We start from the raw sequence: 26,013 nt of genomic DNA on the forward strand, positions 1-26,013 counted from the left end.
TTGAGTTCCAGATACGAATATTTTGTAAGCTTGTAAGAATTGAATTTATAATTTGGGATTTGGGTTTGTAATAATTAAAGTTATGTTGTGGCTTGTTTTATACTTTAACCTGTTGCGATCCATGGACAGTTAAGGGTCATTATATATATTATATCATTAATTACAGGTTTATATTAAGATGTGTACCCCAAACTTCTGACCCGGGTTTGGAGGGCGCCACAGGTTGGTATCAGAGCGACAGGTTTTAAGTCAATGAAACAAGCCTAGATTGTTAGGTTGGGTAGAAGATTAGGACTAGAAATGAGTGATAGGTAGATAGAACGTTGAGAGGTTGAGGATTATTCGTAATAGATTTAGGGTGGATGTTGGTAGTGGATGCAGATTCTCATACGTATTTGTTCATGTTGATTCTCAGACTATCAGGCATGTCAGGCCCCAGTACCCCGGTTCATTCTGATCATTCAGAGTCGACAGTTGAGGGACTTCCACCTCGTCCGGGAGTTGTACCTATATCTCCACCCAGGGCACTTACACCCCCACCTGTAGCAGGACCTTCACGTCCACCTGGATACCCTCATAGTGGACAGACCCCTATTGCAGCTGTACCGCTTAGGGCTATACCCCCGCCTGCACCTGAGATGCCCCCACCTGCTCCCATTGTACGACCTCCTATCCGTGGACCTCCACCAGAGCATGAGTCTTCGGGATTTTCAGGTGTTGGACCCTCTTATCCGTGTTCCCCTCTTTCAGTACCCTATCACTACTATCAGGCACTCTTGATGGAGAGAGATGAGTTGTTGGGCCAGATTGGAGAGCTGACACAGGCGATGGGGGATTTAGACCCTAACAGGGCAGAGCGACAGTTGAGAGAGGAGATACGTGCTTTTAGGACAGAGGCAGTAGAGAGGTTATGTGGGATCACCGCACCACTTGGTACCCCTGGGGATATTATCGACTGGGCTCGTTGGGTCTTGGAGCGGCTGGATGTTATCGGAGGCCCAGACTTTCCATAGGTCTGGAGTGTATTAGGTGTTGGAGATGGTCAGTGTTGTAGTGAGTAGTGTGTATGATGCAGTATGTAGTGAGTAGTATGGATCAGGTTAGCAGATTTTGTCATGTATATAGACTAGCGGAGCTGGCCAGAGGATGTGTATGTTGTTATGGGCATCAGCAGATTTTGACATGTATATATAGACTAGCCGAGCGGACTAGAGGATAGCCTTGCTGTTGCTGTTGTTGTACTTTACTTTTGATAAAGCGCTTGACGCTTGTATCTCCAGCACTGACTTATATATATCAGCATCTTTTACTTTACAGTCTTGTCCTTTACTTTATCGCACTTGCTTTACTTTACTTTACTTCCAGTACCGATCATAAACTCATGTGATAATATTGCAACCTTTCTTTTATTGCTTTACATTCTGTAAAGAAGCATGCAAATTATTTAGTTAAATAATCGCAAAAATGTTTTCAAAAATGTATAATTCTGTTTTCTTAAAAAACCTTTTATAAAAAGAGAATTTGATTTAAAACGACTAAGTAAATTGTTTCTTCTTTACAGAATGCCTCCCACAAGACATACTCGTGCCAACAGTGATCCTGAAGGCACCAACAGCATCAATGATAACAATGATAACCAGAATGTCAACATAGGCCCAGTAGATCCTGCTGTGGCCCAACTAATTCAAATTTTGGCTCAACAAACTGCTCATCTTACCCGACAACAGCAACATCAAGAGAATCCTAGGGTAACTTTTAAAACTTTTCAGGCAGTTAATCCTCCAGAGTTTAAGGGCTCAGCAGATCCGGTTGCAGCCCAAACATGGCTAAAAGAAATGGAAAAGTGTTTTGCATTAGTTCCAGCAAGTGAGGATCAGAAAACAAAGTATGCCAGTCACTACTTAAAGAATGAAGCAACGTATTGGTGGGAATCTGTGAAGAATATGGAAGGTACAGTGGAGATTACTTGGGAGAGGTTTAAGGAATTGTTTTTAGAAAAGTATTTTCCTAGGTTTCTTCAAGACCAAATGGAGTTGAACTTTCTAGAGCTGAAACAAGGAAATATGTCTGTGGTTGAATATGAGAATAAGTTTGCGGAATTGGCTAGGTTTGTGCCAACTTATGTAGAGACAGATAGGCAGAAAGCAAAAAGATTCCAACAAGGTCTGAAGCCTTGGATTAGGAGCAAGTTAGCGATTTTGCAATTAGAGACGTATGCGGCAGTGGTTGAGAAGCCAATGATTGCGGAGGCTGAGAATGAGTTGTTTCAGAAGTCTAAAGAGGATAAGAAGAGAAAGCCAGACAATAGAGGAGGATCCTCTCATCAAGGGAGATTCCAGAAGAAAGGGAAGTTTCAAGCAGGAGGAAATCTTAATTTTAAGAGAATAGGCAGTGGTGGACAAGGAGGACGTCTTCTTACGGGAAGTCAGGCCAATCAGCAAAGGTCTTCAATGCCAGAATGTCAAACGTGTGGCAAGAGACATGGAGGAGTATGTAACAAACTGAATGTGGTATGTTTTAAATGCAACCAGAAAGGACACTACTCTAGAGAATGTCAGAACCAGCCAGCAATAAAGGATCAGACCAATAGAGGCTCAACAAGTAAGATTCCAGCCATAGGATATACATGTTTTAAATGTGGAAAGCCAGGACATATGGCTAAGGAATGTAAGACATCAGCCCCTGTTAGCAATGCCCTTAGAATCATGGGAACTGTTCCAGAAGTGAATGAACCTCCTAGGGCAAGAGTCTTTGATATGTCAGTGAAGGATGCTATTCAGGATGCCGATGTGGTGACAGGTACGCTTAATGTAAACTCTATAAATGCCAAGGTGTTAATTGATTCTGGAGCCACTAGATCATTTATTTCTCAAGCTTTTGTTGATAAGTTGAATTGTCCGATTGAATTGTTGAATGAGGTTATGAATGTAGAACTAGCGAATCAGGATCGTATTTCTGTTAATCGAGTTTGCCCTGATTGTGAAATTGAGATTTTAGGAAATAAGTTTTGTGCCGACTTGATACCTTTCAAGTTGGGGGAGTTTGATGTAATCCTAGGGATGGATTGGTTGTCTAAACATAGTGCGCAGATAGATTGTAAAAATAAGAAGGTAATATTAATATCACCAGATAACAAGGTAATAACGTTTAGAGGACAAAAGCAAGTAAAGAAATTTTTAACCATGATCCAAGCAAAGAAGATGTTACGACAAGGATGCGAAGCTTATATTGCTTATGTAATTGATAAAAGTCAGGAACCAGTAAAACTTGAAAATATTCCAGTAGTGAATGAATTTCCAGACGTGTTTCCGGATGAGTTACCAGGACTTCCTCCAGATAGAGAGATAGAATTTGCAATTGACTTAGCACCTGGAACGGAGCCAATATCCAAAGCCCCGTATAGGATGGCACCAGTAGAGATGAAAGAATTGGCAAAACAATTACAAGAGTTATTGGAGAAAGGAGTGATTAGACCTAGTGTATCCCCATGGGGAGCACCAGTGTTGTTTGTAAAGAAGAAAGATGGAAGTATGAGGTTATGCATAGATTATAGAGAGCTTAATAAGCTTACTATCAAGAATAAATATCCTTTACCCCGTATTGACGACTTGTTTGACCAGTTGAAAGGAGCAGAGTATTTTTCTAAGATTGACCTTAGGTCGGGATACCATCAGCTCAAAATCAAATCTGAGGATATACCTAAGACAGCTTTTAGAACAAGGTACGGTCATTATGAATTTTTAGTAATGGCTTTTGGATTAACGAATGCACCAGCAGCTTTTATGGATTTAATGAATAGAGTCTTTAAGAAGTATTTGGACAAGTTTGTGATTGTTTTTATAGATGATATTCTAATATATTCTAAGACAGCTGAGGAGCATGCAGAACATTTAAGAACAGCCTTAGAGATATTAAGAAAGGAGAAGTTGTATGCAAAGTTTTCTAAATGTGAATTTTGGTTACAAGAAGTTCAATTTCTAGGACACATAGTGAGTCGTGAAGGAATCAAGGTAGATCCAGCGAAGATTGAAGCTATAATGAATTGGGAAAGACCAAAGACCCCCACAGAGATCAGAAGTTTCTTGGGATTAGCAGGTTATTATAGAAGGTTTGTGCAGGATTTCTCAAGAATTGCAACCCCACTGACCAAGTTAACTAGAAAGAATGAGAAGTTCATATGGAATGAGAAGTGTGAGGAAAGTTTTCAGGAGTTAAAGAAAAGATTAGTGTCAGCACCAGTATTGTCCCTTCCAGATGATCAAGGGAATTTTGTGATTTATAGTGATGCCTCGTATAAAGGATTAGGATGTGTACTGATGCAACATGATAAAGTTATTGCATATGCGTCGAGACAACTTAAACCTCATGAACAGAAGTACCCCACTCATGACCTCGAGTTAGCAGCTATTGTATTTGCATTAAAAATATGGAGACACTATCTGTATGGAGAAAAATGTGAGATTTATACAGATCATAAGAGTTTGAAGTACATCTTTACCCAGAAGGAGCTTAACATGAGACAAAGGAGATGGCTAGAGTTGATTAAGGATTATGATTGTACGATTAAGTATCATCCAGGAAAAGCCAATGTTGTAGCAGATGCTTTAAGTAGAAAGGAGAGGTTAAACGTATTGACTGTGCCAGAGGAATTGTATAAGGAGTTCCAAAAGTTGGAAATCGAGGTAAGAATTCATGAACCATCAAAGATAGCAATGTATACCATGACCTTCCAACCAGAGCTATTAGAGAAGATTAAGAAGTGTCAGGAAGAGGTAATGGATCAGGATGTAAACAAGTTGGTAGGAGAAGAGTTATGTACACAGAAAGATGATCAAGGTATTCTTAGATTTTCTTCCAGGATATGGATTCCACCGGTGACAGAGTTAAAGAATGACATATTGCAGGAAGCACACAATTCTAAGTATTCCATTCATCCAGGCAGCACTAAAATGTATAGAGATTTAAAGGAAAATTATTGGTGGCCAGATATGAAAAGAGAGATTGCAGAATGGGTAAGTAAATGTTACACGTGTCAAAGAGTGAAAGCAGAACACCAAAGACCAAGTGGATTATTGCAACCTTTAGAGATCCCAGAATGGAAGTGGGAACATATCGCTATGGATTTTATTGTAGGATTACCAAGGACTAAAGCAAACCATGATGCCATTTGGGTTATAGTAGATAGACTAACCAAGTCAGCGCATTTTCTTCCGATCAATGAGAGATTCTCTTTGGATAAACTAGTTCATATGTACTTGAAAGAGATTGTAGTTCGTCATGGAGTCCCGGTATCCATTGTATCAGATAGAGATCCAAGATTTAATTCGAGATTTTGGAAAAGTTTTCAGGAATGCTTGGGCACTAAATTGAATATGAGTACGGCATATCATCCACAAACAGACGGCCAAAGTGAGAGAACGATTCAGACGATCGAGGACATGCTACGTGTTTGCGCAATCGATTTCAAAGGCAATTGGGACGAGCATCTACCTTTAGTGGAATTTGCATACAATAATAGTTATCACGCAAGTATTGGGATGCCTCCTTATGAAGCTCTTTACGGACGTAAATGTCGATCACCAGTATATTGGGATGAAGTCGGAGAACGCAAGGTATTGGGACCGGAATTAGTACAGCAAACAAAGGAGGTCGTTGAAATTATTCAGAAACGACTAATTGCAGCACAGAGTCGTCAACGAAATTATGCAGATCAATTCCGGAAGAACGTAGAATTTGAAGATGGAGAAGCAGTATTACTAAAGGTGTCACCATGGAAAGGACTATCTAGATTCGGAGAGAAAGGCAAGCTGAGTCCCCGATACGTGGGGCCATTTGAAATCTTGAGACGTGTAGGCAAAGTAGCGTACGAATTGGCGTTACCCCCGCACATGGAGCACATCCATCACGTCTTTCATGTATCGATGCTTAAGAAGTATAATCCAGATTCGAAACATGTGATAGAATATGAGCCGGTAGAACTCGAGGCAGATTTATCATATGTAGAAAGGCCAGTGGAAATCCTAGATAGAAGAGAGAAGGTGTTAAGAAACAAAGTAGTTAATTTAGTAAGAGTATTGTGGAGAAACCCGAAGGTTGAAGAGTCAACCTGGGAATTAGAAAGTGATATGCGTGAAAAGTACCCTCATTTGTTTACCTAAGCGATTCTGAGGACAGAATCCTTTTAAGGGGGGAAGGATGTAACATCTGGGATTATCCGTGTAATTATTTGAATGATTAATGAATATTATATGAATTTTATATGAATTTCTGTGAATTAATTGGTTCCTGTTCTATTAATTTAGTTATGTATTCTTAATTAAATTTGAGGAATATCAATTTTTATGTGTTCAGTACAAAATATAGTTTATTTAGATATGTTCATATCGATTTATGTAGTGTTGTATGATTTTATATTTGATTTATGAATTTAATTATGTATATTTTAATTAATTATTAATTATTTTGATTTTTTTCGAAAACCGTCAACCTGTAACGGTACCGAGATTTTACTTCCCGAAAATTTCAACAAAATTCACCTTTAGCTTAATTTGAACATTCCGGACACTTTTCATGTTTTGACTTTTTCGATCCGGAGTACGGTTTGTTCCGGAGCCGGTTCGGCGGAATCTTTCGATACTCGATAATTATCCGGTTGTATCGATAAACGTGAAACTGGTTATTTTATCCTTATCCTTATCTTGTCATAATGACAGTGGGACCCGCATACTAATGACGGATTAAAAAGCCCCGTTTTGATGATTATCTCGAAAACCGGTACCGATTGGACCCGTTTTATTAGTATAAAGCTATTAAACATTGTATTTTCATGCCATATATGATCCAAAGGGGTACTAATTATTCATAAGTATAAATATACTTAACCGTACTTTATTTCATTACGAAAATCATAAAACCAGTTAAAACCAAGAAATTCCCGAGAGTGTTCTTCGTGTTCTTGAGATTCAAACGAGGATTTGGACGCGTTATCGGACTCGGATTTTGGCGTTCAAGGACTCAAATTGAAGGTTTTAACAAGTAGAATCATAATCTAGCATCAAAATCAGTGCAGCAACATCAGGTGGGTTTGGATTTTGAGTTTTAAATTCGAAGTAAATAAGCTCAAATTAGGGATTTTTGATTTTGAAGTTGTTTGTGTGATTTGATGATTGTATGTTGTAGATAATCTTCTCCTGATCATTTTGGTATATCATATGCTTGATTTGGAGTTCAATAACGTGTTCAATTTGAGGTTTAATCTTCGAAATTAGGAATTAGGGTTTATGTGCGCGATGAATGTTTTCAATTGGAAATTAGGGTTATTTAATCTAGGAGGTAGAAGTGAAATTGGATGATACCATCATGTTGGTTGTGATCTCAGGAACGTGTACATAGCTTCAAATCTTAGCTGAGGTTCGTGAATCGAACGAATCGATTCAAAGAAAACTCGCCGGCGACGGCGAGTTTCTTCGATCGATTACGGTCGATTCCGGCCGTTTCTGGTGAAATTGATTGTATGGATGAGTTGGGGAGGCTTGATATTCCATATCTGCACCATTTGGAGGCTATTGGTGGCCGGAATCGCCACCTCCGGCGAAGCCAGGGGCGGCGGCTGCAAAATTGCAGTTTGGCCCCTGGACTTTTGGAGGTGGTGAAGTTTAGCCACCCAAGTTTCATTTTTGACATTTAGACCCCTGAAGTTTCCAAAGTTGCAAATCAAACCCTGTAGTTTTCAAAACTTGCAATTCAAACCCTGGATTTTTAAAAAAAGTTTTAAAAAAAATGATTTTTGATTTAAATTTAATTTCGAAAATCATTTATTTTAATTTCAAAAATTGTTTTTAATTATTTATTAATTCAAAAATAAATCTGATTTAATTTATTAATTAATTTGAATTAGTAATTAATTATTATAATTAGTCAATTAATTTAATTATTAATTGATTAATTGTTTTAATTAATTATTAATTGATTTTAATTGATTTATTAATTGGATTTAATTATTTTAAATATTTTTAAATGATTTTAAAATTCCGAAAAATAGTTTCGAGCTTTAAAATATTATTCCAAAATATGATTGAAGCTCGTTAATTGATTTCAAATGATTTCGGACTTAATTTCAAGTATCCAGTAATGGATTATTTATTTATAAAATGATTCTTTGACCCGTTTTAATTCTGAAAAATGTTTAAAAATTCATAATAAATACCAGAAAAATCCGTTTGACTTCAAACTTCTTTTGAAAAATATATTTTATTAAATATTTTATGTGATACGTGCTATGTGCTATTTGATTGATATGTTATGTGTTTACGTGATTGATATAAAATTGTTTTTGACATATCTTTTGATCCGTAAATCGAATTTGGGTGAAACGAAGGGTAGATAGAAACTTGTTTCGAGTAAAGGATGATGAGAATAGTATGAGATCACATATTGATAATTAGTTGTGATGATTAGCAGAGAAGCGAGGCGTAATAAAGGGGGAAAGCAAGTGGATATAGAATAGTATATCGAGCAGGAGCGATTGAAATTTGAAATCGTCAGTATAAGGCAAGTTTCCTTGATACTTTCCTTCAATTATATAGATATGATCCCTGATGTGATTGCTTTGTGAGCGTTCTAATTCACTTCTGACACCTATCGAGCCATATTATGAATTGTTTGACTCATTGATTCTTGAACCATCCACCAGATTACTTAACTACCACTTGAACTATTCATTCATTGAGACTTGAACCATTAATTTGATTCTTTGATAACTATTTTGAAACCTTATTCAATTGTAAACCTTCAAACCTTGGGATTTTTGAATAAATACCATATAAACCCCATTCCAATGTTTTGGCACACCCTTGATATCCCAACCAATTGACTGGAAGTCAATTCTATCTGAAATACCATACACCTTACAATTTTTATTTCTTTTCAGTATCCTAATTTCTTTGAATTTGAAAACACCCTTTGACATGTGAATCCTTTCATTAAACTAGAAACCTTATTTCATACAAACCACGACTATTGTGATACCTGAAATCCAGATATGCTATATCTGATCCATTGACTCGTGGAATTATTCCTGATTCTTAATTTGGAATATTTTGAAGATGCTCCTGAATTGCATTCTGTTTCTGCTTCAAAATTTCATCATGTTATTATTGATTCTGTTTATTGAAATATGTTGCTGCTTATCCTGATTCCTAATAGAATTGGATAGTTTTTTTCTGAAATGGACCAAAGGAATGGTCAGACCAGATGAGTGGTCGCTTTAGGCCAATGTGTGCCTTGGATCCAGTAAACGAGCATGGCGGGGCCTGCTCGGGGTTAGTGTCTGACTGATCAGCAGCCTAACCTTTGGTTTTTAAAAATAAAAATTTAATATCCAATTCTAATTGAAAATCTAAAAAGAAACTTTGATATTGAGATTGATTCTCTTAAATACTGATTTCCATCATCTTTTGATAAATGTTTAAATGGATATTGTTATACTTGCTGAGCTTGTTAGCTCACTCTTGCGAAACTCTATGTTCTTTCCAGTGAAAGCAGAGAAGGTTGGTAGCGATGACCCTCAGGCTAGTGGTAAGGCCAGGATTCCAGGCTGAGAGATGGATAGAGCTATCGGCAGCACTTGGTGTTTATATATGTATTAGTTTGAGTTCCAGATACGAATATTGTGTAAGCTTGTAAGAATTGAATTTATAATTTGGGATTTGGGTTTGTAATAATTAAAGTTATGTTGTGGCTTGTTTTATACTTTAACCTGTTGCGATCCATGGACAGTTAAGGGTCATTATATATATTATATCATTAATTACAGGTTTATATTAAGATGTGTACCCCAAACTTCTGACCCGGGTTTGGAGGGCGCCACAATATTATTCTCAAATCGGGAACTATACACTTGGCTTCTCACAATGATCGATCAAATCTCATACTCCTTTTATCACTCTATAAAATAATGAATTAACCTCTACCCAACATTCTAGAAGTGGCAAAGATAGTAAGGAACATTCCAGACTAGACAAGTTAATCCACGAGTCTAGCTGGAACTGGTTACTCAGAAAATCCCTCTCAAGTTTTGGAAGATTGGAAACTAAAGGTATCTAATTATGTTTCTCCTGAGATCCTAACTCATTAGTTCTTGACGTGGAAACTCCCAAAATGATTACTCAGAATCATTACTCTAACCTCAATCTCAGTTCAATCAACAAAGACTATAACCCAGAACCTTGACTTACCTCTATGTGAGGTTTCACTAAACACACTCTTATCACAACCTACATTCTAATTTCAATACTTTGAAACCTGTAGCTCTGATACCAACTGTGACAGCCCTCAGATCCGGGGGTCTGGATCTGGTGCCACGTGTAAATGAAAATACAATTTAAAACCAACAAAACCTTTTAAAAACACTTTCGAAAATGGATTCTAACGTTGCCAGCAAAAACCTTTTCAAAACACTTTTTAAAAACTTGAATTTCCGAAACCAAATAATTTAAAACCTGAAAGTTTTAATAACAGATTTAAAAGAAACCACTTTAACCCCCTAAAACAGGATCGCATCCAGGTTACAGTATTGAAATTAGAATCAACCAACCTCATCTCTGATGTATAACTTAACCACTTAGAATCCTTGCCGCTTAGCATCACTCTCATGCGCAGCCTAATCAGATAATCCATCTCTAGCCTTAGCTGAAAGGTTTAGAGTTGAAAAGCAAGGATGAGCTAAAATGCTCAGCAAGTTCTTGTAGTAAAATAGTTGTATGAAGGTAGTTTGCAAGGGTAAGTTATCAAATGCTCAGCAGTACCAATATGAATAAACAAGATATATGATCGTAAAACAGTTTATAAGAGCAAGAGCATAGCAATCATGCATGCTTTGAGTATAAAGCAGTAACCATCATTGATATAAGAAAACTGGAAATCAACTTTTATTAGCATGCTCAAAAATGTGATAATCATAAGTTTTAGTTTCAAAATTTCATCACTAGCATGCCATAACAGGTTTTTATCTTAAAACGAATATCAGATATATTGGACGCTAACAGGTGAAGATAGCTGATCAGTCTATCAACACCGGACGGCTCTAGTCGGCCATCACGAAATAATGTTCCGGAACCTAAAGACTAGCTAGGTCTTTAGACGCTGGACTAGGTGGTTTCACAGTGTACACAACCACACTAGCCTCTTACGCCACCATGCTGGGCCGTTACCGAATAACGGACCTCTTACGCAGCTCCAAAAGAATATCTGATCCATTTCCAGTTTCCAATTTGATTTGTATCCATCCCATTTTCAAAATCATTACATGGTATTCATGAATCAATACCATGTCTCAAAGAATTATATCACAGGTTTAGCAATGATAATCACTAAACATTTTCAGAATTTGAATCTCATCCGGGATAGATATTCACAAGTTACTATTCCCCTAAAACAATTTAAAAGATATTAAATCCATAGAAACAGGGGAATACGTACTTAAAACATTTAATATTTGAATCATTTGACAAAGACATGCATTCTTGCTCTACATTATCCATATATGTAATCTGAACCAGCAAGAGTATTGTCAGGGGTACTTGCAATATATCAAGGAAGTTCCAGAGTACTTGCAATATATCTAAAAGAAGGTTTCAAGATACTTGCATAATAGGATTTGAAGAAAATTTCACTTGAACAATAAGTGAAGATAGGGATACTTGCACTTTCAAATATACAAGAGAGGAATGTGAATACTTGCCTTTGGTCCTTAGCTTATACACTCTTAGCTAACATTCTTATCTTATTCTGCTTTCTCAAGACATCACCCTCAACTATTCCTGATTTTCTGTTATGGCGCTCATGCGGTTGCTGCAGCTTGATACGAAATCTTATCTAACTTCAGTCTTGATCCCCAACGTCTGGTTCTACTCGTCTCGAACAATCCGTAACTACAGAACCGCTATACAACTCTCCCCTTTTCTTGCCTTTGCTTGGTATCACGCCTTCAATGCTCGATCCTATTATAAGCAAAAAGATACTACTTTAGTATCCTTCCAAAACGACTATCCTATTTCTACCCTTTCGCGATATATATATACACAACACATTATATAGCACATAACAAGTTGCACACATTATAGTTTTATAACTTAAAACCCACTCAGAATATTATTTAACACGAGAACGCGTCTTAAGTTGATATTTCTACGGAAAATTCGGCATGACCTATTCGTAAATAGGACTATCCCCCTGTTTTCAAATCAATCCAATCAAGCTCTTTAACCAAATAAAATACTAACATAAAGAAAATCTGCCTCGACATGCAGTAAATCACATAAGAAAAGTACCCGCCCCGACATGCGGCACCTAACACATAATGATAAATAATCCGCCCAGACATGCGGCACCTAAACACATAATGATTGAAAGAAACTAACAGCTTACCTTTAAAACAGAAAGTAATTCAATATTAATACATTATACTATCAAGAATAACACTCTGACATTTAACACGTAGCACTTAGCAGGTATCACATATTTCCATACATTTACTTACCACTTATCATAATACTCAATTTAGATACTATTCAAATCAAATATATACAAGTTGAATTAAATAAGCATATCACTATAACTATTTAAGATATCGCATATTTATATTATTAATATTATTATTTACTATTATTACTACTAGTGCAAGTAATAATAATAATAAAGAATAATACTAATATTTATTAATATTCGACATCCTAAAATTACCAAGTAAACACAGTTTCACACATTAAGATCAATAATAATGCTATGTATTACTGCTATTACTAACAAATCACATAAATATTATTTATAGATTTTATAGAAATATCACGAATCAGTAACTATATAAATTCGATTAATAGTCCGATAATTATAGGATACACTCCCGTATAATTTAAAAATCTAAATTTTATTTGAAAATCGGGCAGCACCTCCTCTATTTGTCGGACTACCAGTCGATATCATATCGACACCAACAGTCACAATCAAGCCTGCAATCAATCCAAACAACTTACTTTACAACTAATAATTAAACTCGATACTCAATCAAATGACCCAACAACCGAAATAATAAATAAAAGCGTATCGAGAAATCCATATCAAGACTCGAGCCACCCGCATAATTTACACAGCCCAGCAATCAACACACGGCCAACTCGGCCCCACACGAACTCACCCGACACACACACTCGAATACACAGTATACACACGCTGCACACACTCTTACACGCACAAAATACACGCGTATATACACGCAACACAGCAGCGAAACAAGGGGGAAAAACAGGGAAATCGAGGGAGAGAAACCAGAGCAAGAGAGAGATGCCGAGTCTGGTGGCTGACGGCGGCGAGAGAGACCCAGGGAGATGTGAAGAACGGCTGAGGAAGTGGTGGTTCGCCGGAGTAAGAGCCGCGCGGAGAGAGACGGCGAGAGAGAGACTTGGCCAGTGGAGGGAGATTCAGGCGAGAGGTGTGTGAGGGTGAGAGAGATTAGAGAGAAAGAGAGATGAGAGTGGGAGATGAGCGAGAGAGGGAACCTGGGGAGAGTGTGGTCGAGAGAGAGAAAAATGAGAGAAACAGTGAGAAAGGGAGAGAGCAGAGAGATTTAAAAGAAAAACAAAATAATTCAGTTTATATAAACTGATTCGTCCTGTGATGACACGTATCGGAGTAAAGGATACGTGTCCCTCTGCTGGCTGGCCTGGTACCGAACCGAATTTAACAAATTAACGAACAACTCGCAGATAAAATAATCCAGATAAATACCAAAATAATTTTTAAAATTTTAAAATAATTAAAAACTAATAAAATATGATTTTCATGATTTTTGAATCATTTTTGAAATAAATAGAAAGACCCCACTTTAATCTATACGGAAAATTATTTAGAGCTGAAGAATTATCAAAATATCGTTTTATGAATTCTATAAACCTCTAAAAATATTTAATAGAATTATAAAGCGATAAAAATGATTTTATATGCAATACACTATTTTATATAATTAAATCAGTATAAAATCCATAACAAATGCAAATCGATAACACAACTCAACAATCCAATAGAAATAAAATACACCGACTCTCAAGAATATAATCACATAATAATCATTTAGAATTTTTCAAAATAATATATGAAACTCATTTTTTTTTTTAGGAAACAATTATATACCAACAACACAATAACTCGGAGTTTAAAATATAAAATTTTGATTTAATTAAACTGGAATAAAATATTAAATCTTATTCCCTTCCTTGAAGAAAATCACTTTTATAATAATAAATAGATTTTAAAAAAAATCCGAGTCATTACAGCTACAAGTTGTTTCCAACTTCAATCTAGCCAATAATGAAGCAACAAGTTGTTTACATGCTGAAACGAGTCAAGAGTGAAACTACAAGTTGATTCTAATTTTAAACAACTAAAAATGAAACTACAATTTGTTTTCAACTTCAAACGGGTCTGGAATGAAGCTACAAGTTGTTTCCAACTTCAATCTAGCCAATAATGAAGCAACAAGTTGTTTCCAGGCTCCAACGAGTAAAGAATGAAACTACAAGTTGATTTTAATTTAAACAACCGAAAATGAAGCTACAAGTTGTTTTCAACTTCAAACGAGTCTGGAATGAAGCTACAAGTTGTTTCCAACTTCAATCTAGCCAATAATGAAGCAACAAGTTATTTACATGCTGAAACGAGTCAAGAATGAAACTACAAGTTCATTCTAATTTTAAACAACCGAAAATGAAGCTACAAGTTGTTTTCAACTTCAAACTAGTATGGAATGAAGCTACAAGTTGTTTCCAACTTCAATCTAGCCAATAATGAAGCAAAAAGTTGTTTACATGCTTAAACGAGTCAAGAATGAAACTACAACTTGATTCTAATTTTAAACAACCGAAAATGAAGCTACAAGTTGTTTTCAACTTCAAACGAGTCTGGAATGAAGCTACAAGTTGTTTCCAACTTCAATCTAGCCAATAATGAAGCAACAAGTTGTTTCCGGTATCAAACGAGTCAAGAATGATACTACAAGTTCATTCTAATTTTAAACAACCGAAAATGAAGCTACAAGTTGTTTTGAACTTCAAACTAGTCTGGAATGAAGCTACAAGTTGTTTCCAACTTCAATCTAGCCAATAATGAAGCAACAAGTTGTTTACATGCTGAAACGAGTCAAGAGTGAAACTACAAGTTGATTCTAATTTTAAACAACTAAAAATGAAACTACAATTTGTTTTCAACTTCAAACGGGTCTGGAATGAAGCTACAAGTTGTTTCCAACTTCAATCTAGCCAATAATGAAGCAACAAGTTGTTTCCAGGCTCCAACGAGTAAAGAATGAAACTACAAGTTGATTTTAATTTAAACAACCGAAAATGAAGCTACAAGTTGTTTTCAACTTCAAACGAGTCTGGAATGAAGCTACAAGTTGTTTCCAACTTCAATCTAGCCAATAATGAAGCAACAAGTTATTTACATGCTGAAACGAGTCAAGAATGAAACTACAAGTTCATTCTAATTTTAAACAACCGAAAATGAAGCTACAAGTTGTTTTCAACTTCAAACTAGTATGGAATGAAGCTACAAGTTGTTTCCAACTTCAATCTAGCCAATAATGAAGCAACAAGTTGTTTACATGCTTAAACGAGTCAAGAATGAAACTACAACTTGATTCTAATTTTAAACAACCGAAAATGAAGCTACAAGTTGTTTTCAACTTCAAACGAGTCTGGAATGAAGCTACAAGTTGTTTCCAACTTCAATCTAGCCAATAATGAAGCAACAAGTTGTTTCCGGTAACAAACGAGTCAAGAATGATACTACAAGTTCATTCTAATTTTAAACAACCGAAAATGAAGCTACAAGTTGTTTTGAACTTCAAACTAGTCTGGAATGAAGCTACAAGTTGTTTCCAACTTCAATCTAGCCAATAATGAAGCAACAAGTTGTTTACATGCTTAAACGAGTCAAGAATGAAACTACAACTAGATTCTAATTTCACACAACCGAAATTGAAGCTACAAGTTGTTTTCAACTTCTAACGAGTCTGGAATGAAGCTACAAGTTGTTTCCAACTTCAATCTAGCCAATAATGAAGCAACAAGTTGTTTCCAGTCTCAAACGATTCAAGAATGATACTACAAGTTCATTCTAATTTTAAACAACCGAAAATGAAGCTACAAGTTGTTTTCAACTTCAAACTAGTCTGGAATGAAGCTACAAGTTATTTCCAACTTCAATCTAGCCAATAATGAAGCAACAAGTTGTTTACATGCTTAAACGAGTCAAGAATGAAACTACAACTAGATCTAATTTTACACAACCGAAAATGAAGCTACAAGTTGTTTTCAACTTCAAACGAGTCTGGAATGAAGCTACAAGTTGTTTCCAACTTCAATCTAGCCAATAATGAAGCACCAAGTTGTTTACATGCTTAAACGAGTCAAGAATTAAACTACAAGTTGATTCTAATTTTAAAGAACCGAAAATGAAGCTACAATTTGTTTTCAACTTCAAAAGAGTCTGGAATGAAGCTACAAGTTGTTTCCAACTTCAATCTAGCAAATAATGAAGCGACAAGTAGTTTCCGGGCTCAATCGAGTCAAGAATGATACTACAAGTTCATTCTAATTTTAAACAACCGAAAATCAAGCTACAAGGTTTTTTCAACTTCAAACTAGTTTGGAATGAAGCTACAAGTTGTTTCCAACTTCAATCTAGCCAATAATGAAGCAACAAGTTGTTTACATGCTGAAACGAGTCAAGAGTGAAACTACAAGTTGATTCTAATTTTAAACAACTAAAAATGAAACTACAATTTGTTTTCAACTTCAAACGGGTCTGGAATGAAGCTACAAGTTGTTTCCAACTTCAATCTAGCCAATAATGAAGCAACAAGTTGTTTCCAGGCTCCAACGAGTAAAGAATGAAACTACAAGTTGATTTTAATTTAAACAACCGAAAATGAAGCTACAAGTTATTTTCAACTTCAAACGAGTCTGGAATGAAGCTACAAGTTGTTTCCAACTTCAATCTAGCCAATAATGAAGCAACAAGTTGTTTCCGGTCTCAAACGAGTCAAGAATGACACTACAAGTTCATTCTAATTTTAAACAACCGAAAATGAAGCTACAAGTTGTTTTCAACTTCAAACTAGTATGGAATGAAGCTACAAGTTGTTTCCAACTTCAATCTAGCCAATAATGAAGCAACAAGTTGTTAAATGCTTAAACGAGTCAAGAATGAAACTACAACTTGATTCTAATTTTAAACAACCGAAAATGAAGCTACAAGTTGTTTTCAATTTCAAACGAGTCTGGAATGAAGCTACAAGTTGTTTTCAACATCAAACGAGTCTGGAATGAAGCTACAAGTTGTTTCCAACTTCAATCTAGCCAATAATGAAGCAACAAGTTGTTTCCAGGCTCCAACGAGTAAAGAATGAAACTACAAGTTGATTTTAATTTAAACAACCGAAAATGAAGCTACAAGTTGTTTTCAACTTCAAACGAGTCTGGAATGAAGCTACAAGTTGTTTCCAACTTCAATCTCGCCAATAATGAAGCAACAAGTTGTTTCCGGTCTCAAACGAGTCAAGAATGATACTACAAGTTCATTCTAATATTAAACAACCGAAAATCAAGCTACAAGGTTTTTTCAACTTCAAACTAGTTTGGAATGAAGCTACAAGTTGTTTCCAACTTCAATCTAGCCAATAATGAAGCAACAAGTTGTTTACATGCTGAAACGAGTCAAGAGTGAAACTACAAGTTGATTCTAATTTTAAACAACTAAAAATGAAACTACAATTTGTTTTCAACTTCAAACGGGTCTGGAATGAAGCTACAAGTTGTTTCCAACTTCAATCTAGCCAATAATGAAGCAACAAGTTGTTTCCAGGCTCCAACGAGTAAAGAATGAAACTACAAGTTGATTTTAATTTAAACAACCGAAAATGAAGCTACAAGTTGTTTTCAACTTCAAACGAGTCTGGAATGAAGCTACAAGTTGTTTCCAACTTCAATCTAGCCAATAATGAAGCAACAAGTTATTTACATGCTGAAACGAGTCAAGAATGAAACTACAAGTTCATTCTAATTTTAAACAACCGAAAATGAAGCTACAAGTTGTTTTCAACTTCAAACTAGTATGGAATGAAGCTACAAGTTGTTTCCAACTTCAATCTAGCCAATAATGAAGCAACAAGTTGTTTACATGCTTAAACGAGTCAAGAATGAAACTACAACTTGATTCTAATTTTAAACAACCGAAAATGAAGCTACAAGTTGTTTTCAACTTCAAACGAGTCTGGAATGAAGCTACAAGTTGTTTCCAACTTCAATCTAGCCAATAATGAAGCAACAAGTTGTTTCCGGTAACAAACGAGTCAAGAATGATACTACAAGTTCATTCTAATTTTAAACAACCGAAAATGAAGCTACAAGTTGTTTTGAACTTCAAACTAGTCTGGAATGAAGCTACAAGTTGTTTCCAACTTCAATCTAGCCAATAATGAAGCAACAAGTTGTTTACATGCTTAAACGAGTCAAGAATGAAACTACAACTAGATTCTAATTTCACACAACCGAAATTGAAGCTACAAGTTGTTTTCAACTTCTAACGAGTCTGGAATGAAGCTACAAGTTGTTTCCAACTTCAATCTAGCCAATAATGAAGCAACAAGTTGTTTCCAGTCTCAAACGATTCAAGAATGATACTACAAGTTCATTCTAATTTTAAACAACCGAAAATGAAGCTACAAGTTGTTTTCAACTTCAAACTAGTCTGGAATGAAGCTACAAGTTATTTCCAACTTCAATCTAGCCAATAATGAAGCAACAAGTTGTTTACATGCTTAAACGAGTCAAGAATGAAACTACAACTAGATCTAATTTTACACAACCGAAAATGAAGCTACAAGTTGTTTTCAACTTCAAACGAGTCTGGAATGAAGCTACAAGTTGTTTCCAACTTCAATCTAGCCAATAATGAAGCACCAAGTTGTTTACATGCTTAAACGAGTCAAGAATTAAACTACAAGTTGATTCTAATTTTAAAGAACCGAAAATGAAGCTACAATTTGTTTTCAACTTCAAAAGAGTCTGGAATGAAGCTACAAGTTGTTTCCAACTTCAATCTAGCAATAATGAAGCGACAAGTAGTTTCCGGGCTCAATCGAGTCAAGAATGATACTACAAGTTCATTCTAATTTTAAACAACCGAAAATCAAGCTACAAGGTTTTTTCAACTTCAAACTAGTTTGGAATGAAGCTACAAGTTGTTTCCAACTTCAATCTAGCCAATAATGAAGCAACAAGTTGTTTACATGCTGAAACGAGTCAAGAGTGAAACTACAAGTTGATTCTAATTTTAAACAACTAAAATGAAACTACAATTTGTTTTCAACTTCAAACGGGTCTGGAATGAAGCTACAAGTTGTTTCCAACTTCAATCTAGCCAATAATGAAGCAACAAGTTGTTTCCAGGCTCCAACGAGTAAAGAATGAAACTACAAGTTGATTTTAATTTAAACAACCGAAAATGAAGCTACAAGTTATTTTCAACTTCAAACGAGTCTGGAATGAAGCTACAAGTTGTTTCCAACTTCAATCTAGCCAATAATGAAGCAACAAGTTGTTTCCGGTCTCAAACGAGTCAAGAATGACACTACAAGTTCATTCTAATTTTAAACAACCGAAAATGAAGCTACAAGTTGTTTTCAACTTCAAACTAGTATGGAATGAAGCTACAAGTTGTTTCCAACTTCAATCTAGCCAATAATGAAGCAACAAGTTGTTAAATGCTTAAACGAGTCAAGAATGAAACTACAACTTGATTCTAATTTTAAACAACCGAAAATGAAGCTACAAGTTGTTTTCAATTTCAAACGAGTCTGGAATGAAGCTACAAGTTGTTTTCAACATCAAACGAGTCTGGAATGAAGCTACAAGTTGTTTCCAACTTCAATCTAGCCAATAATGAAGCAACAAGTTGTTTCCAGGCTCCAACGAGTAAAGAATGAAACTACAAGTTGATTTTAATTTAAACAACCGAAAATGAAGCTACAAGTTGTTTTCAACTTCAAACGAGTCTGGAATGAAGCTACAAGTTGTTTCCAACTTCAATCTCGCCAATAATGAAGCAACAAGTTGTTTCCGGTCTCAAACGAGTCAAGAATGATACTACAAGTTCATTCTAATATTAAACAACCGAAAATCAAGCTACAAGGTTTTTTCAACTTCAAACTAGTTTGGAATGAAGCTACAAGTTGTTTCCAACTTCAATCTAGCCAATAATGAAGCAACAAGTTGTTTACATGCTGAAACGAGTCAAGAGTGAAACTACAAGTTGATTCTAATTTTAAACAACTAAAATGAAACTACAATTTGTTTTCAACTTCAAACGGGTCTGGAATGAAGCTACAAGTTGTTTCCAACTTCAATCTAGCCAATAATGAAGCAACAAGTTGTTTCCAGGCTCCAACGAGTAAAGAATGAAACTACAAGTTGATTTTAATTTAAACAACCGAAAATGAAGCTACAAGTTATTTTCAACTTCAAACGAGTCTGGAATGAAGCTACAAGTTGTTTCCAACTTCAATCTAGCCAATAATGAAGCAACAAGTTGTTTCCGGTCTCAAACGAGTCAAGAATGACACTACAAGTTCATTCTAATTTTAAACAACCGAAAATGAAGCTACAAGTTGTTTTCAACTTCAAACTAGTATGGAATGAAGCTACAAGTTGTTTCCAACTTCAATCTAGCCAATAATGAAGCAACAAGTTGTTAAATGCTTAAACGAGTCAAGAATGAAACTACAACTTGATTCTAATTTTAAACAACCGAAAATGAAGCTACAAGTTGTTTTCAATTTCAAACGAGTCTGGAATGAAGCTACAAGTTGTTTTCAACTTCAAACGAGTCTGGAATGAAGCTACAAGTTGTTTCCAACTTCAATCTAGCCAATAATGAAGCAACAAGTTATTTACATGCTGAAACGAGTCAAGAATGAAACTACAAGTTCATTCTAATTTTAAACAACCGAAAATGAAGCTACAAGTTGTTTTCAACTTCAAACTAGTATGGAATGAAGCTACAAGTTGTTTCCAACTTCAATCTAGCCAATAATGAAGCAACAAGTTGTTTACATGCTTAAACGAGTCAAGAATGAAACTACAACTTGATTCTAATTTTAAACAACCGAAAATGAAGCTACAAGTTGTTTTCAACTTCAAACGAGTCTGGAATGAAGCTACAAGTTGTTTCCAACTTCAATCTAGCCAATAATGAAGCAACAAGTTGTTTCCGGTAACAAACGAGTCAAGAATGATACTACAAGTTCATTCTAATTTTAAACAACCGAAAATGAAGCTACAAGTTGTTTTGAACTTCAAACTAGTCTGGAATGAAGCTACAAGTTGTTTCCAACTTCAATCTAGCCAATAATGAAGCAACAAGTTGTTTACATGCTTAAACGAGTCAAGAATGAAACTACAACTAGATTCTAATTTCACACAACCGAAAATGAAGCTACAAGTTGTTTTCAACTTCTAACGAGTCCGGAATGAAGCTACAAGTTGTTTCCAACTTCAATCTAGCCAATAATGAAGCAACAAGTTGTTTCCGGTCTCAAACGATTCAAGAATGATACTACAAGTTCATTCTAATTTTAAACAACCGAAAATGAAGCTACAAGTTGTTTTCAACTTCAAACTAGTCTGGAATGAAGCTACAAGTTATTTCCAACTTCAATCTAGCCAATAATGAAGCAACAAGTTGTTTACATGCTTAAACGAGTCAAGAATGAAACTACAACTAGATCTAATTTTACACAACCGAAAATGAAGCTACAAGTTGTTTTCAACTTCAAACGAGTCTGGAATGAAGCTACAAGTTGTTTCCAACTTCAATCTAGCCAATAATGAAGCAACAAGTTGTTTCCGGTCTCAAACGAGTCAAGAATGATACTACAAGTTCATTCTAATTTTAAACAACCGAAAATCAAGCTACAAGGTTTTTTCAACTTCAAACTAGTTTGGAATGAAGCTACAAGTTGTTTCCAACTTCAATCTAGCCAATAATGAAGCAACAAGTTGTTTACATGCTGAAACGAGTCAAGAGTGAAACTACAAGTTGATTCTAATTTTAAACAACTGAAAATGAAGCTACAATTTGTTTTCAACTTCAAACGAGTCTGGAATGAAGCTACAAGTTGTTTCCAACTTCAATCTAGCCAATAATGAAGCAACAAGTTGTTTCCAGTCTCCAACGAGTAAAGAATGAAACTACAAGTTGATTTTAATTTAAACAACCGAAAATGAAGCTACAAGTTATTTTCAACTTCAAACGAGTCTGGAATGAAGCTACAAGTTGTTTCCAACTTCAATCTAGCCAATAATGAAGCAACAAGTTGTTTCCGGTCTCAAACGAGTCAAGAATGACACTACAAGTTCATTCTAATTTTAAACAACCGAAAATGAAGCTACAAGTTGTTTTCAACTTCAAACTAGTATGGAATGAAGCTACAAGTTGTTTCCAACTTCAATCTAGCCAATAATGAAGCAACAAGTTGTTAAATGCTTAAACGAGTCAAGAATGAAACTACAACTTGATTCTAATTTTAAACAACCGAAAATGAAGCTACAAGTTGTTTTCAACTTCAAACGAGTCTGGAATGAAGCTACAAGTTGTTTTCAACTTCAAACGAGTCTGGAATGAAGCTACAAGTTGTTTCCAACTTCAATCTAGCCAATAATGAAGCAACAAGTTGTTTACATGCTGAAACGAGTCAAGAATGAAACTACAAGTTCATTCTAATTTTAAACAACCGAAAATGAAGCTACAAGTTGTTTTCAACTTCAAACTAGTCTGGAATGAAGCTACAAGTTGTTTCCAACTTCAATCTAGCCAATAATGAAGCAACAAGTTGTTTACATGCTTAAACGAGTCAAGAATGAAACTACAACTTGATTCTAATTTTAAACAACCGAAAATGAAGCTACAAGTTGTTTTCAACTTCAAACGAGTCTGGAATGAAGCTACAAGTTGTTTCCAACTTCAATCTAGCCAATAATGAAGCAACAAGTTGTTTCCGGTATCAAACGAGTCAAGAATGATACTACAAGTTCATTCTAATTTTAAACAACCGAAAATGAAGCTACAAGTTGTTTTGAACTTCAAACTAGTCTGGAATGAAGCTACAAGTTGTTTCCAACTTCAATCTAGCCAATAATGAAGCAACAAGTTGTTTACATGCTTAAACGAGTCAAGAATGAAACTACAACTAGATTCTAATTTTACACAACCGAAAATGAAGCTACAAGTTGTTTTCAACTTCAAACGAGTCTGGAATGAAGCTACAAGTTGTTTCCAACTTCAATCTAGCCAATAATGAAGCAACAAGTTGTTTCCGGTCTCAAACGAGTCAAGAATGATACTACAAGTTCATTCTAATTTTAAACAACCGAAAATGAAGCTACAAGTTGTTTTCAACTTCAAACTAGTCTGGAATGAAGCTACAAGTTGTTTCCAACTTCAATCTAGCCAATAATGAAGCAACAAGTTGTTTACATGCTTAAACGAGTCAAGAATGAAACTACAACTAGATTCTAATTTTACACAACCGAAAATGAAGCTACAAGTTGTTTTCAACTTCAAACGAGTCTGGAATGAAGCTACAAGTTGTTTCCAACTTCAATCTAGCCAATAATGAAGCACCAAGTTGTTTACATGCTTAAACGAGTCAAGAATTAAACTACAAGTTGATTCTAATTTTAAAGAACCGAAAATGAAGCTACAATTTGTTTTCAACTTCAAAAGAGTCTGGAATGAAGCTACAAGTTGTTTCCAACTTCAATCTAGCAAATAATGAAGCGACAAGTAGTTTCCGGGCTCAATCGAGTCAAGAATGAAACTACAAGTTGATTTTAATTTAAACAACCGAAAATGAAGCTACAAGTTGTTTTCAACTTCAAACGAGTCTGGAATGAAGCTACAGGTTGTTTCCAACTTCAATCTAGCCAATAATGAAGCAACAAGTTGTTTACATGCTGAAACGAGTCAAGAGTGAAACTACAAGTTGATTCTAATTTTAAACAACTAAAAATGAAACTACAATTTGTTTTCAACTTCAAACGGGTCTGGAATGAAGCTACAAGTTGTTTCCAACTTCAATCTAGCCAATAATGAAGCAACAAGTTGTTTTCAGGCTCCAACGAGTAAAGAATGAAACTACAAGTTGATTTTAATTTAAACAACCGAAAATGAAGCTACAAGTTGTTTTCAACTTCAAACGAGTCTGGAATGAAGCTACAAGTTGTTTCCAACTTCAATCTAGCCAATAATGAAGCAACAAGTTGTTTCCGGTCTCAAACGAGTCAAGAATGATACTACAAGTTCATTCTAATTTTAAACAACCGAAAATCAAGCTACAAGTTGTTTTCAACTTCAAACTAGTTTGGAATGAAGCTACAAGTTGTTTCCAACTTCAATCTAGCCAATAATGAAGCAACAAGTTGTTTACATGCTGAAACGAGTCAAGAGTGAAACTACAAGTTGATTCTAATTTTAAACAACTGAAAATGAAACTACAATTTGTTTTCAACTTCAAACGGGTCTGGAATGAAGCTACAAGTTGTTTCCAACTTCAATCTAGCCAATAATGAAGCAACAAGTTGTTTCCAGGCTCCAACGAGTAAAGAATGAAACTACAAGTTGATTTTAATTTAAACAACCGAAAATGAAGCTACAAGTTATTTTCAACTTCAAACGAGTCTGGAATGAAGCTACAAGTTGTTTCCAACTTCAATCTAGCCAATAATGAAGCAACAAGTTGTTTCCGGTCTCAAACGAGTCAAGAATGACACTACAAGTTCATTCTAATTTTAAACAACCGAAAATGAAGCTACAAGTTGTTTTCAACTTCAAACTAGTATGGAATGAAGCTACAAGTTGTTTCCAACTTCAATCTAGCCAATAATGAAGCAACAAGTTGTTAAATGCTTAAACGAGTCAAGAATGAAACTACAACTTGATTCTAATTTTAAACAACCGAAAATGAAGCTACAAGTTGTTTTCAATTTCAAACGAGTCTGGAATGAAGCTACAAGTTGTTTTCAACTTCAAACGAGTCTGGAATGAAGCTACAAGTTGTTTCCAACTTCAATCTAGCCAATAATGAAGCAACAAGTTGTTTCCGGTATCAAACGAGTCAAGAATGATACTACAAGTTCATTCTAATTTTAAACAACCGAAAATGAAGCTACAAGTTGTTTTGAACTTCAAACTAGTCTGGAATGAAGCTACAAGTTGTTTCCAACTTCAATCTAGCCAATAATGAAGCAACAAGTTGTTTACATGCTTAAACGAGTCAAGAATGAAACTACAACTAGATTCTAATTTCACACAACCGAAAATGAAGCTACAAGTTGTTTTCAACTTCAAACGAGTCTGGAATGAAGCTACAAGTTGTTTCCAACTTCAATCTAGCCAATAATGAAGCAACAAGTTGTTTCCGGTCTCAAACGAGTCAAGAATGACACTACAAGTTCATTCTAATTTTAAACAACCGAAAATGAAGCTACAAGTTGTTTTCAACTTCAAACTAGTATGGAATGAAGCTACAAGTTGTTTCCAACTTCAATCTAGCCAATAATGAAGCAACAAGTTGTTTACATGCTTAAACGAGTCAAGAATGAAACTACAACTTGATTCTAATTTTAAACAACCGAAATGAAGTTACAAGTTGTTTTCAACTTCAAACGAGTCTGGAATGAAGCTACAAGTTGTTTCCAACTTCAATCTAGCCAATAATGAAGCAACAAGTTGTTTCCGGTCTCAAACGAGTCAAGAATGACACTACAAGTTCATTCTAATTTTAAACAACCGAAAATGAAGCTACAAGTTGTTTTCAACTTCAAACTAGTATGGAATGAAGCTACAAGTTGTTTCCAACTTCAATCTAGCCAATAATGAAGCAACAAGTTGTTTACATGCTTA

At 35.3% G+C, this 26,013-nt stretch overlaps 1 protein-coding gene and 1 long non-coding RNA gene across 2 annotated transcripts; one reads left to right on the top strand and one right to left on the bottom strand.

The window, feature by feature from the left end:
- Window positions 1-362: 362 nt before the first annotated feature.
- Window positions 363-1,013, top strand: LOC108194569 (pollen-specific leucine-rich repeat extensin-like protein 1). The gene has a single exon (XM_017361527.2). It carries the CDS (start codon window positions 363-365, stop codon window positions 1,011-1,013), a length of 651 nt encoding a protein of 216 aa, XP_017217016.2.
- Window positions 1,014-9,885: 8,872 nt separating this feature from the next.
- LOC135147640 (uncharacterized) lies at window positions 9,886-13,557 on the bottom strand. Its single transcript, XR_010285299.1, has 3 exons — window positions 13,324-13,557; window positions 11,741-11,999; window positions 9,886-10,689 (listed from the first exon to the last, which is right to left on the bottom strand). It is a non-coding gene; the product is annotated as an uncharacterized LOC135147640 (long non-coding RNA).
- Window positions 13,558-26,013: the final 12,456 nt, after the last annotated feature.

Source organism: Daucus carota, chromosome 7, assembly GCF_001625215.2.
Source record: "Daucus carota subsp. sativus chromosome 7, DH1 v3.0, whole genome shotgun sequence".
NCBI classification, from domain to species: domain Eukaryota; kingdom Viridiplantae; phylum Streptophyta; class Magnoliopsida; order Apiales; family Apiaceae; genus Daucus; species Daucus carota.

Bases quoted from the DNA above. Each gene is read 5' to 3' on its own strand.
- LOC108194569 (XM_017361527.2), top strand. From the start codon at position 363: ATGTTGGTAGTGGATGCAGATTCTCATACGTATTTGTTCATGTTGATT.